At 48.7% G+C, this 12679-nt stretch overlaps 4 protein-coding genes across 4 annotated transcripts; 1 reads left to right on the plus strand and 3 right to left on the minus strand.

Annotated features, from left to right (window-relative positions):
* Nucleotides 1–923: 923 nt before the first annotated feature.
* Nucleotides 924–3720, minus strand: wsc1 (WSC domain-containing protein). The gene is made up of 3 exons (XM_746371.2): nucleotides 2446–3720; nucleotides 1855–2384; nucleotides 924–1792 (listed from the first exon to the last, which is right to left on the minus strand). The coding sequence occupies exons 1-3, from the start codon at nucleotides 2759–2761 to the stop codon at nucleotides 1766–1768; spliced, it is 873 nt and encodes a 290-aa protein (XP_751464.2). The 5' UTR covers nucleotides 2762–3720; the 3' UTR covers nucleotides 924–1765.
* A 3490-nt stretch (nucleotides 3721–7210) lies between these two features.
* Nucleotides 7211–8238, minus strand: AFUA_4G13680 (CDP-diacylglycerol-serine O-phosphatidyltransferase; the record flags this gene model as incomplete). Its single annotated transcript, XM_746370.1, has 4 exons — nucleotides 7211–7579; nucleotides 7642–7834; nucleotides 7890–7988; nucleotides 8048–8238. The coding sequence occupies 4 exons, from the start codon at nucleotides 8236–8238 to the stop codon at nucleotides 7211–7213; spliced, it is 852 nt and encodes a 283-aa protein (XP_751463.1).
* Nucleotides 8239–8506: 268 nt separating this feature from the next.
* AFUA_4G13690 (H/ACA ribonucleoprotein complex subunit GAR1/NAF1) lies at nucleotides 8507–9746 on the minus strand. The gene is made up of 6 exons (XM_077804678.1): nucleotides 9532–9746; nucleotides 9421–9468; nucleotides 9262–9362; nucleotides 9054–9199; nucleotides 8968–8996; nucleotides 8507–8915 (listed from the first exon to the last, which is right to left on the minus strand). Exons 1-6 carry the CDS (start codon nucleotides 9605–9607, stop codon nucleotides 8707–8709), a joined length of 609 nt encoding a protein of 202 aa, XP_077660817.1. The 5' UTR covers nucleotides 9608–9746; the 3' UTR covers nucleotides 8507–8706.
* Nucleotides 9747–9784: 38 nt separating this feature from the next.
* Nucleotides 9785–12679, plus strand: AFUA_4G13700 (threonine--tRNA ligase THS1). The gene is made up of 5 exons (XM_746368.2): nucleotides 9785–10419; nucleotides 10492–10756; nucleotides 10817–11392; nucleotides 11449–12118; nucleotides 12174–12679. The coding sequence occupies exons 1-5, from the start codon at nucleotides 9872–9874 to the stop codon at nucleotides 12326–12328; spliced, it is 2214 nt and encodes a 737-aa protein (XP_751461.1). The 5' UTR covers nucleotides 9785–9871; the 3' UTR covers nucleotides 12329–12679.

Below are 12679 nucleotides of genomic sequence, written 5' to 3' on the forward strand. Positions count from 1 at the left end.
ACGCAGGAAACTGCTATCCATCTGAACCCTGAGCGATAAGATCCTCCACCACGGAGCTCTTCTGATAATAAGAAACACATCATTCAGTTTAGTTTAAGATCATAACGTGCGGAAACAGCCTCTTAGGGGTCATCCCAGGGAGATGAGTCGATGCCTTATCAGTGAACAGCGGAAGCCGCTGCAGGCAAGTAAAGACTTGCAGAAATAAGTGTCAGCCAGCATGATATAAATCCTTCAAAGGCGATCCGTATGCGAGACAATCGGATGCTTTGCCGTCGGCGACTTACGAAATGACCAAGGAAGTCCTTGCTTTGTGTATGAACCTGTGCATATATGAAACACCATGGAGCACGAACCAAGATTCTGCGAAAAGAATTGGCCCACTATCTTGGTTATACTGGCGCCTCATAAATCTGCAAAAGGAACTTAGGTAGCTCTCGATGGCGAACCAACCGATGATCAGACCTTGCGTCGTGGGGATTTCCTATGGATAGAAGAAGTATCAACGTTGTCAGTCATTATGGATGGCGTATTTTCCGAGTATACGTAGGTCACCGTAAGCCCCCGAACACAAAGTACAATTATAACAACAACAAATAACAAACCTTACTTGTCGTTCCTGAGAACAGTATGTCAACCGCGCAACGCTTTTGATCTCTGGTTCTACCACCACAATAGACTCCTTGGTTACTGGACAGCATATGGAGGAGTGGTGTAGACCGTGCAGCAGCCAGCGATAGCTTCAAATTCGCGAAGGGCAGCAGGGTCGAGAGAATCTAGGGAATACGGAGTTGGCTCATTTGGTGGAGTCAATACTTCAACCGAAAGCTAAGCTAGGTTGCCTCCAGAGACTTCGAAAGTCGCGGGGCTCGAGTGATGTACTTATTAATGGGCGTGTAAATTAGTCTACAATCTCTACAACAGACACACAGCTGCAACGCGGATTCGCTCTGAATGGATTCCTGACAGTCCTTAGAAATGCAGCCACTGGGTTGAAATGCTACCATATTATAACATGAACAGGTTGATTATTAATTGCAGGTGAGTGCTTAGAGGCGGTATCCATATTCATTTCAAACATTAACTGCAAGACCTGTCCATGACTCAGCCGGTCTTTCAGTCCACCCTAGGGATGGAATGCGAGACGACGAAGTTGAGTGATGAGTCGGAAAAGCGGACTTTGACATCACAGAAAGAAATCAAAATGGAAGAGATAGTCCAGCTCAGGTAAAGGGCAAACAGAAAAAATATGAACTGATTACAGAAGAAAATGTGAATTGACACGCCAACTGTGGAACGCCTTTGGAAAGATACAAGTTCCTTGACACACGTCCGAGTACAGTATTGGGCCCATGATCCTACCAATGACCCTGCCGGAAGTAACATCCAAGGTTTATATGATTGATTTGGGATGATGTGATATTGTCCGAATATCCTGTCAAAATGGCGTGTCCTGCTCGGGGAGCTTCTTGGGTTTGCATCTTTCATGCAAAAGAGGCCGTTGTGATTTGAGGATTTCCGAGTCATGCCAATAGCGAACACATCGGAAAGTCGGTGACTCCAAGGATAAGCTTCTCTAAAGAGCGGACAACAAACCCGATAAATTGCTGGGAGTAATATCTTCCAGTAATCGGAGAGGAAAACGGTGAGGAATTCGTAACAGTATGTTGAATTCATAGCAAATGCGACGACTCAGATTGCTTTGGTAAACTTGGACACTGCGCTTGAAGTAATGCGGCTAGGGTTTGCTTCGATACATGTCGAATTAACGTCGGTTGTCAGGGTTTGTTACCTAGGATTTCGAGTCAGTGCACCTGGTCAGGATATACCAAGCGCGGAACTGAAGAGCCTCACCTGTAATATACGACGGGAAAAGTCTTGATCATCATCAATGCTACCATTGCTTTGTCGCCTTTGTGCCATGAAGTCGCCATCGAATCTCGAATCGGACATAGAATCTTGCGACATGGGCTTGCCAAAGTGCTCGGTGGCGCCAGCGTTATTCGAGTATTGCGGTCGCACGTTTGTGCGCTTCCTGAAACGCCAGAGGAAGAATCCAGCTCCGACAAGGGAACAGAATCCGACCACACCGACAACAACACCAGCAGCAATGGCAGCAGTGTTCGGGCCATCCTTATTCTTTTCCTCGTTGAGTCCGTTTGTTGCGCCCACCCCATTGCCTGCTGGTGCTGTGACGACGACTGTCTGCTCCCCTTGCGTGACGACTTGACCCTGACTGCCAGTAGTCACAGTCGACCCGCCGTTGGTCGTTGATGTTGAGCTGGAGTTGGCGTTGGCGCTGGTAGACGCATCATCATCGTGGTAGTACGCAACGTTGGAACTTAGGCCAGTCAGGTAGACGGAGAATGTATTTTGACCACCGCCTGTTAAACCATCAAGTCAGCACGGCAACAGAACCGCGAAAAGTTATAGAGAAGACCATACACATGACATCAGGCCAACCAGCGCATTTGACATTACAATCGGAATCAGCCGTCTTTGCCGACTTTGCGGGCAGCTGATTTCCACAGAGACAGTTCGATCCCTTCGTCAAGGCAAAGACAAGATTGTTGCTGGTCTTCATGCAGAGTTGTTGACAGTAACCGTTACTCTGATACGTATAGGGGCCTTGGTCTACCAAGGGTGTTGAGTCACTGAAACAGCCCTGGCTTACCATTTCGGCGGCGAAGACTGCTGGAAGGTTGGTGGTGAGGAGCAGCACTGAGGCTGTAAAAGCGGATCGGGCTGTGAAAGGCTTCATTCTGTGGTTGGTGTATTGTGACTGTAATATCGAAAAGTGAGAGTCGAGGTGTGAAGCGGTTGGTGAGGTTTGGTGAGAAACGAGAGATAAGGGACGACCAGCGTAGCCCTTGGATATTATTCTGCAATTGTTTTCTTCAATCTATTCCCCGTTTATCCTTCCTGGGTAGCGAGCGGCAGGAACAGTAACGAGAAGTAGTCGTTGCGATTTATCGACGGTCGGACCCAGCTTAGACGATTGATATGGAGAGTCGACTGTCGTTAGATGCCAGAGGAGAGCGACGAAAGAGGTTTAGTTGAGGCAAAGTTGAAGCGAAGCAAAGTTGAAGCGAAGAGGGTTATACCGATGAAAAGCCGGCGTTGATCGTTCTGGAGAAGACGGTCCCTTGGCGGGGAAGAAGTTGAAGACCGGCTGTTTCACAAACCCCTTTTGTCGGGAAGCTGAGATGAGCAATCTGAACGGAGCTAATTGCTCGCACCACTGGGTGATCAGTCAGGCAACCACCTCCTTCACATCAATAAGAGAAAATTGTGCCGGAGGTAGAACAGAGAAAGTGAGCTGTTGAAGATGAAATCTAGAAACGACAAGGACGTTGACAAAGAATGCAATAAGGGTGGTTACTGGAGTCGAAACCTTCGAACATACAGTAGAAACGAGTGAATTTTTAGTGGAGGGAAAGTATTATAATGAAAGGGGTGACAAGGAGAAAGCATTAGGAAGAAGGATCTGGAGAAAGACGGAAGGCAGTCAGACAGAGAGACTGACTGACTGTGACTGATCGTACCTCGTGTGAGAGGGACTGATTATTGAATGGAGACAGTTGAGGGATTATTGGTTTAAGCGGTAATCTCCAGGTTCAGATTATTAGGTATTCTTAAGGGGGCACTAGCCGAAGGTACGGAATACACTCTGTGCTCCGTACAGGGTAAGTAAACAATGCGACATCTCCCGCACCTGACAGGAAAGGTAGGTAGGTGCCTTAGGGATTTGAAAGCATACACGGTACGCCATTTTCTCTGTCCAAGGAAGAACAGTGTCCAAACGGGCCCTGACCTTGGTTCGCCTCCGACGGTAATTTTACATCCCGCGTAAAAACTCCACTCAAAACTCTGCCCAATGAAATGAACTATCTATGTTTATATAAGCGCATCTGCCGTGCCCATGACCAGGGGTACAGTAAGTCGTTTCCGTATTTGGCTACCCAGCTGGAAAAAGGGAGCCATTGTGGTACAGACTAGGCCTGAGATGGTAAAGGTGTGCATTAACTTGTTGAATTATGGTGCTCTGCTTTTCTGTTTCATCAATTGAAAGAGGGGCTGCTGCCGTACGGAGTAAGGTAGACAGGTAAGGTACAGAACACTTATCGGAGTAGAGTTATGAATTGCCTGAAATGCTGAGTAAGGTACGGGATGCAAACTGTAAGGTACACAGGCATGGCAAAGGGACAATGTGGTACTTATGGAGGTACCTGGAAGTGCTAGTCTTACCAGAAAGGAATCAAGGTTCAGGGCCGAGAGGGAATAGATACAGTTGAGGTGAGGATACAAAAGTCTTCAGATAACGAAGTATGGGGTACACTGGCAAAGTTTATGTATGTCCATCTTGTGAGATGATCAGCCATCAACTATTAGACACAAGTCATATACTTTCTCTTTATTGGCCTCAAAACAGGATAGGCTTTCATCGTTGCATGCTTAGACTATCCTTATGAAACAAAGCAAACAGATAACTTGTTGATTCACTGCCTGCCTCGAGAGTATCCTACTGCCCTTGTGACCAACTTGTCCCTGAGTCGGAATTCGAGGTCAACCCCACCATTTATTAACAAACTATCTATGTGCGCACCGTCGTCTGGTCTCTCAGGTTATTTATTGCCATAGATAGATGCTCCGTATCTCACTCTATTATTTAGGACAAGCCATTGTCAGCCTTCTTCTCAAAGACAAGGACGTGGCGTCGTCGATCCCTGTTTCGCCCAAGCGCCCCGATGGATCACACACACACAGACCCGTGATGCGAGCCCGATTCCGTTGACTACCCTACCCTCCGATAACACAGATCAACATGTGTCACATTTCAAGGAATATAACGATCACAACAATATGGTTCCAACAAAGAGTAGGTTACTCTCGGACCTTGAAACTCGTGCAAGACTCCCTCCTGGTAGTCACCAAACTCACCACGCTTCCATGAGTTCCAGGGCTCCAAGCGGCCACTCCCGGACTGTGTGGGTCTGAACCCCTTCGTGACTTCTGCAGGTTAACGCGGATCGTTGGAACCTGTAAAGAAACTGTACTCCGTTAAGGTTCACCGTCTTTGGGGTACCTTACTGATGTAATGCACAGCGAACACACAACGATAATACTCCGTGCCTCGATCGCTCATCCTCAGATCGACGAGGCTCGGCCAATGACAAAACTGATTCTCATGTGGGCGATGATGATGAACTCGTTTCATTGTCTTTTACTCCGTAGATCGAAGATAATAGTTCTTGGCTTCGCCACTTACATTGTCCGACGGACACACATGTCGATGACGATCGAACAAAGTTTTCCATACATTATTGCTGAAAGGGGGAGAACGACGTAGGCCGAGAAAAGTAGCCCGCGTATATCACCAGTGCGAACTCCTCGATATTAATATTGTGATGAGAGCAGGATGCCCCTGACTCCTGACTATCCGTAGCCCAGTACGAAGTCCGTCAGCTTATATTCATCTGAGATATGGCGCTTGAAAATATGTGTGGTCGTGATTGTGCCGCTCCATTTGCGATTTCTTCAAGCCCATCATCCTTATTGCGGACAGCCGATATTCCTATGAGCCCTAGAAGTCGGCCAAATGACTTAAATGACAATGACCATTTTTGCAATGCAATAACGTGGCAAATGAGGTATATGCCGAGGGACACCTTTGTATGGACCTCATGGAAGAACCAGCCATTCTAAGAAACAAGAGGAATTGTTCCCTTAATACGTTGAGACGAAGTGCCTTAGCAAAGGAGAAAGGCTCACACCCCTTCCGATCGCAGAGTTTCCTCGTTCAATCAGACTGGCCCAAGAACTTGACATGATGAGAGCAACTGGACAGTTCCGTCAGCGTTCATGGTCAAGGGACAGCAATGGATTCAACTGTACTTCTGTCGGAGCCTCAGATCACCAGATCCTAAAAGTATGGTTCTCCAGAACTCCGGCTCGCACAGTGGCACTAATTCGGAATATTAATAGATCAATGCGCACTTCTCGAGAATCAAATCCAGTTAGACCCTAGTTGTGTGATGTTCTTCTTATGACCAACCACGAAATTCTGAGACCGCTATCATCCTTTCAAAACAAGTTTCAAAACCACAAACATCCGAATACACCAGCAATCCACGCTCACCTCAACTCGTGAAAACTATTGTACGATAGAATACCTAGACGGAACAACCGGAAGCTGTATGGAGTGCAAATATGTAGATTTGTCCCGACGGAGTTGTTGTGTGAAGCCATCAGTCAGGCCTAGACCTGTCAATGACCCACAACACAACAGTCCGGCTTGCATCCAGTCCAATTTGGTCTTAAGCCGATGATCTGTCGACCTATCGAGCCCACTGTGACTGTCTAGAACTCTTCGAGTTACACTGTAGCTAAGATTGGGAAAAAGTAAGCTGCTGTTGCCTCACTGTACTGCTTGACAACCAGAGAACCGGCTTCGGCATCCCATACCTGACGTCCATGCAACCTCGCGCCCATCTGGACCTCTGGGTCAGGTTTGTGGTGTTCCCTGCGTACAAGTCGTCAACCTTGTCTTTTATCTGTAGGTTTGGCTGGAAGTTTGCGACAACTGACGGGGATTATTGCAGTGATGCATTTTATCGTCTATCAATAGCCTTGAGGCTTGAGGGTTGGCTAGGTCTCCTGGATTAATAGTCTGATGCACCGAGAAGTAGATTTGGAGGATCTAGCTGCACGCTCTGCAATAAGCTGCAGACATTCATCATGCTGCTGGAAGATCTGAGCCGTAGTGCAGCCGGCAGTATATATATGTGTCGCAGTACGGAAGTGCGTATTGAAACTACAGCCTCATCTGTCATCCATCTCAGTTTCTCAAGAAGTGCATGGATATGGTATCTGCTTTAACCCCCCGTTATGTATACCAGTATTTGACAAACGCTCAATATGGATTGTCAATGGATGTATATGGCTAGGCTAAGGAACTGCTCGGTCAAGATTCACTTGATGCACAGAAGTCGGGGTTCTACCAGATGTTTCGGCGAAGCTCCACAACAGCTTAACTGGTACAAAGGAATGCAGCTGGAGGCATACAAATCAAATGCAAACTTTTCAAAATTGTATTCAACAATTCTCCACGTCCTCTCCGGTATATATGTTCGTAGAAAAATCTCTCTATCACGGTAATAAAATCTTGAGCAGTCAAGCCTGGACTCGTCTGTACAGATAATCAATTCCTCTATGGCTTGGGAATCTTTATCGACTTGCTGACCATCATGCAGCCGTGCAGGACAAACAGCAGGACAACGGGGTGAAATTCAAATGGCGTGCCCTGGGCGGCTAGTCCAAGAGGAAGATCCTTGAGAATCCAGCCCTGAGATACCCAGTAGGCCATGAGCGAAGCGATGCCCAATGTCGTTGGAATCGGTGTGCCTTCAAAGTACTTGGACTTGCCGGTCTTATCCTTGGGAAGGACAGCGACGGTAACGTTGAATCGGGCCAACCGCGTCAGACCGCAAAGGACGAAGAACGCTAACAGAAGATGGTCGACGAGGGTGCGGGCTCCTAGAGCGAATGCGCATGCGGCCGGTGCGAGACCGAAGGAGATCTAGAACGGAAAGACAGGGGTCAGCTGCGTCTGCTGCCCTCAGGAGTGCGAAGTTGCCATACCAAGTCCGCCAGAGAGTCCAGCTCCTGTCCCATGAGGGACGACTTCTTCCTCCATCTCGCGATCTTGCCATCCATAAAATCAAAGAATAACCCAAAGGGCATGAAACCAAGAGCGGCCCAAAGAGCACCATGATCATGTGGGTCTCCTAGACAGTAACGCATTGATGAGAATACGGACATGACTGTTTGAGATCTAGTCAGCGTCGGATCAAATTTTGCTTATAATGACATTGCGGTCTTGCCTCCACAGAATCCTATCAAACGCTGTCAGCATTAAAGGACGGATAATGTTGTTCTTACAGATCTTACCATTAAGCTCGGTCACCAAATCAGCAAGATGCAACGCCCTGCACGAAATTTGAATGAGCAACGTATCTTGATTCGCACAGGGCACTCAAATACTAACCTGACCAAGCTAAAGTGACCCGTCTCCGACGAAAGGAGCATCTTCTGCTTTTCCTGACCTGCAAACAATGGGTGAGCATGTTGCAGGACAATTGCACCCGCTGGTGATCCAAACTTACCTCCATCGCCCGAAGCAGCGACACCGCTATTCGAAGACTCACTTGACGACATGGCTGCTGTCCGACGAGACATGCTCAATCTGTATGAACAAGAGTAGACGATATATGACAGGAAAATCTACTAAAATGTAGGTTCAAAGAGATCTGACGGCTCTTATAGGTTAGTGCCAGGTTGAATGAGGTTGAGGATTCCAGTGTTGACAAACGCACAGATTCTCCAGTTCCAGGGTGGTCCAGACGTCATTGGAAAGGCGGTGCAGAGCTGCGCCACAGGATCAAGCCACATGATGCTAAGGAAAATTTCCAGCCTTTTAATTTTCGATGGAGACAGCATGGTTAAGCTCTACTTTCAAGGATAATGGCATAGTATTGTTGCAAGCAGACGAACTTGGACGCGCGCTGTATATTTTTACAACATCGTAGCAATTGAAGCAGCAAACTTTGATATGCATAATAAAATATCTCGAAAAAAAAAGTTCCTGCAAGAGCTCCCGTTTTCCCATAACGCCATAATAAGACAGTACTGGTCAAGACAAACTGTCTATCGTCGGAAACCTCCACTACCACCACGGGGTCCTCCTCTGCCACCACCTCTGCTCCCACCACGGAAGCCGCCTCCACCAAAACCACCTCCCCTAGGTCCTCCACGTCCTCGGGGGGCGCCGCCTCGGCCACCACGAGGTGCACCACGTCCACCTCTGGCGCCTCCGCGACCACCTCGGCCACCGGCGGCCTTCTTCGGTTTCGGGCCTAGACAAAGTTAGAATAAGTGTACGATTATTGGGCGGAACTAAAGGCATACCCGGAGGGGGCTTAGGCTTGGGAAGGAACCTATTGTCGTACAGTTAGTCATGTAAACATGCAAATCAAAGGTGTTGCAGAACGTACTTCTCAAGCGGAAGAAGCTTATCTCCTCCGATGTAGACCTTGTCGCCAGGCTTGAAGGATGTCGCGACAATGCCCTCTTGAGGCTTGATGGTGAAGTAGACCTGGTTGATGGGCCCGAGAACTTCGTCGACCTTGCCAATAGGGGTCTGATGAAGAGGGTCAGTCACTCGGTTTGCGACAAGAGGTGAAGGGTAAGTCTATGCCGTACTTTGTTCTCGAGGTAGATAGGGGCGTTGAAGTAAGGAATCTTGGGATTCACTGATTCGCAAACCATCTCGCCCTCGCAAGCGTGCATGAAAGTTCCCATCTCTGACCAGAAATTAGTCATCCGTCATCTCCCCCGATGCAGTGTCAAACGTATAATTACCCAGAACCTGTGCTGGAGGCCCAGTTTGTGCTTGGAATCCTCCGCGGCCTGCCCAACGAAAATTTCGTTAGCAACCATCGATTTCCAACTTTGGCAACTACTCGAACTCACCACCACGTCCACCAAAGTTTCCACCACGGTTGGCGCCTGAGGCGAAACCGCCACGGCCACCTCCACGAAACGACATCTTGATTGTGGTGTTGGAATTGATGGAGATGTCTGGAGTTCGGAGTCCGGAGAAGTTTTCAAATGGTGGGAGCCTCGAAACGGTAAAGTGTCGCTAGCCGCCAGGGCAGTTTAATGTCACGTGCTTCACCGCCTTCCTTCCCCTCACCGTTCTGAATTATTACGACTCTTTCGCATTGGCCGAAGAAGAGTCATCGTTCTGAGCCTGCCCCCTACTTATTGTGCGCGTCTCCCGAACCGCTGGTCTGAACTTGCGGATACAGCCATGGCTTCTGAAGAATCGAAAGAATTGCCAGTGCGGCCTGCAGAGGGCCAGGACGCCAATGCCACCGCCCCGCCAAAGGCTGCAAAAGCAACTGCAGCCTCGAATAATGACTCTCTCCCCGATTTCATAATTGAACGGAACAAGCTCTTTGAAGAGTTGTGGCAACAGTATCTTGAAGAGCTCAAGAATAAGCCTCACCCGGAAATCAATGTCCTTCTTGATCTCGGCGACGGGAACCCCTCTCCTGTCCCCGCTAAAGCCTGGGAGACCACCCCAGGATCGTTTTTGAGAGACGTCCCCAAGGATATCAGCGCCAATGTCGTACTCGCGAAAATCGATGGCAAGGAACTCTGGGATTTGAACCGTCCTCTAGAGCGCGACTGCACTGTCTCTTATGTTCCGTTCGACAGCCCCGAAGGTCGGGAGGTTTTCTGGCATTCGAGTGCGCACTGCCTCGGTGAGGCATGCGAATGCGAATATGGATGCCTTCTCTCCCACGGGCCTCCCACTCCTCAAGGTTTCTTCTACGATATGGCCATGCCGGACAAGTCAGTTTGCCACTCCTACTTTTTCCCTACGTGTGCCTTGTGATGGAATAAGAGTCTGACTCTAGAGAATAGTCGTGTTGTACGAGAGAGTGACTGGCCGGCCCTGGATAGCAGGGCGTCGCGGATCTTCAAGGAAAAGCAAAGCTTCGATCGATTGGAGGTCACGAAGGAAAACCTCAAGAAAATGTTTGCCTACAGCAAATACAAATTGCACTACATTGATAAGCTTGTCACAGGAGAAAAGAGTACGGTTTATAGATGCGGTACCCTGGTCGACCTTTGCAGAGGCCCCCATATCCAGAACACTGGAAAGATCAAGACCTTCAAGATCATGCAGGTATGAACACGATCCTGCGGGAGCTGTTTTGCCGAGTCTATTGCTGATTGCTATATCTAGAACTCTTCCGCATATTTCCTTGGTGACCAGAATAACGACTCTCTACAACGTATTCGTGGTGTTGCTTTCCCCGATAAGAAGCAGATGCAGGAACATCTGAAGTTCTTGGAGGAGGCGGAAAAGCGCAATCACTTGAGAATTGGCAAGGACCAGGAGCTCTTCTTCTTCGATGAAGTTTCTCCAGGCTGTCCGTTCCTCCTTCCCAACGGAACTAAGATTTTCAACGCGCTCCAAGCTCTTCTACGGGCTGAGTACCGCAAGCGCGGCTACCAAGAAGTTCAGACTCCCAACATGTACGACGTCGGCATCTGGAAAAGATCTGGTCACTGGGCGCATTACAAGGATGATATGTTCAAACTCGACGTGGAGAAGAGAGAATGGGCTCTCAAGCCCATGAACTGCCCGGGCCATTTCGTGCTCTTCGGCCACCGCGAGAGGAGCTACAGAGAGCTCCCGCTGAGAATTGCGGACTTTGGTGTTCTGCACCGTAATGAAGCGTCCGGCGCATTGAGCGGATTGACCCGTGTGCGGAAGTTCCAGCAAGACGATACCCACATCTTCTGCACCCAGGATCAGGTGAGAGGGGATCTTACACTATCTTTTACATCTTATTGTCAACTAACTCCTCGCAGATCGCCTCCGAGATCGAGGGTCTCTTTGATTTCCTCCAGTCCATCTACGGATTGTTCGGCTTTACTTTCAAGCTGAAGCTTTCCACTCGCCCAGAGAAGTATCTCGGCGACCTCGAGACCTGGAACTATGCTGAGGAGCAACTCAAGTCTGCGATGACCAAGTTCAAGGGTAAAGACTGGACGATTGACGAGGGCGATGGTGCATTCTATGGCCCGAAGATTGACATCACCATTGCTGATGCTCTTAAGAGAGAGTTCCAATGTGCTACTATCCAGCTGGACTACCAGGCACCAATCAACTTCAAGCTCGAGTACATGACCAACGAGAAGGGCCAGGCCGTTATGGAAGACTCCAAGAACGAAGGCGAGACCAAGTCCAACGAGCCTGGTCCAGGTCGGGCGCGCCCCGTCGTCATTCACAGAGCTATCATTGGTAGCTTTGAGCGTTTCTTGGGTATCCTGATTGAGCACTTTGGTGGCAAGTGGCCATTCTGGATCAGCCCTCGTCAGATTCTGATTGTCCCCGTCATGCCTGCTGTGAACGACTATGTTGAGGAGCTGCAGCAAATCCTGCGTGGTGATAAATTGAATGTGGACATTGATATCAGTGGTAACACCATGCAGAAGAAGATCCGCACTGGTCAGCTAGCGCAGTACAACTTCATTTTTGGTAAGTCTGATCGCGAATTCTCATCTTTTTTCTGGATGGTATTGACTTTGCGTAGTCGTCGGCGCTCAAGAAAAGGAGTCTCGCTCTGTCAACATCCGTAACCGTGACGACCCTGCTACACAGCACAAGGGCGTCATGGTTCCTCTTGAAGAGGCTCGCCAGAAGCTCCGGGCTCTAAGAAAGGAGCGCAGACTGGTGAATGCTCTGTAGAAGATTCGACACTGGTATCCAGCGTTTATTGGGCGGTGTACTTCGAGGGCCGCTATTTTTCGACTAGCGATCTCGCGTAGAAGTGTATGACTGATGGTAGGCATTGATTTGCCTCTCTCACAGAAAATTAGACCTGGAGTATTTAGCGATGAAGTCATGAAGAGAGTTTGATCTAGAAATCATGGGGTTCTTGGAGTCTGTATTATGGATAATAGATATGGAGTACATCGAAGGAATCTGCATGACTCGCTACATAGCAACTGGCGGTCCCACCATGAGTAATTGTGGGCCTATGAGATTTCGATCGCCCCTTAAATCCAAGTGGTGATAGTGACTGGTCAGTTCCTGGCC

Source organism: Aspergillus fumigatus, chromosome 4, assembly GCF_000002655.1.
Source record: "Aspergillus fumigatus Af293 chromosome 4, whole genome shotgun sequence".
Classification (NCBI taxonomy): domain Eukaryota; kingdom Fungi; phylum Ascomycota; class Eurotiomycetes; order Eurotiales; family Aspergillaceae; genus Aspergillus; species Aspergillus fumigatus.

Bases quoted from the DNA above. Each gene is read 5' to 3' on its own strand.
- AFUA_4G13700 (XM_746368.2), top strand. From the start codon at position 9,872: ATGGCTTCTGAAGAATCGAAAGAATTGCCAGTGCGGCCTGCAGAGGGC. The intron at 10,420-10,491 runs GTCAGTTTGCCA...TCTAGAGAATAG, and splicing joins GATATGGCCATGCCGGACAA to TCGTGTTGTACGAGAGAGTG. The intron at 12,119-12,173 runs GTAAGTCTGATC...GACTTTGCGTAG, and splicing joins GCAGTACAACTTCATTTTTG to TCGTCGGCGCTCAAGAAAAG.
- AFUA_4G13690 (XM_077804678.1), bottom strand. From the start codon at position 9,607: ATGTCGTTTCGTGGAGGTGGCCGTGGCGGTTTCGCCTCAGGCGCCAAC. The intron at 9,200-9,261 runs GTACGGCATAGA...CCTCTTCATCAG, and splicing joins CTATCTACCTCGAGAACAAA to ACCCCTATTGGCAAGGTCGA. The intron at 8,916-8,967 runs GTATGCCTTTAG...AACTTTGTCTAG, and splicing joins CAAGCCTAAGCCCCCTCCGG to GCCCGAAACCGAAGAAGGCC.
- wsc1 (XM_746371.2), bottom strand. From the start codon at position 2,761: ATGAAGCCTTTCACAGCCCGATCCGCTTTTACAGCCTCAGTGCTGCTC. The intron at 2,385-2,445 runs GTATGGTCTTCT...ATGGTTTAACAG, and splicing joins TGGTTGGCCTGATGTCATGT to GCGGTGGTCAAAATACATTC. The intron at 1,793-1,854 runs GTGAGGCTCTTC...TCGAAATCCTAG, and splicing joins TTTCCCGTCGTATATTACAG to GTAACAAACCCTGACAACCG.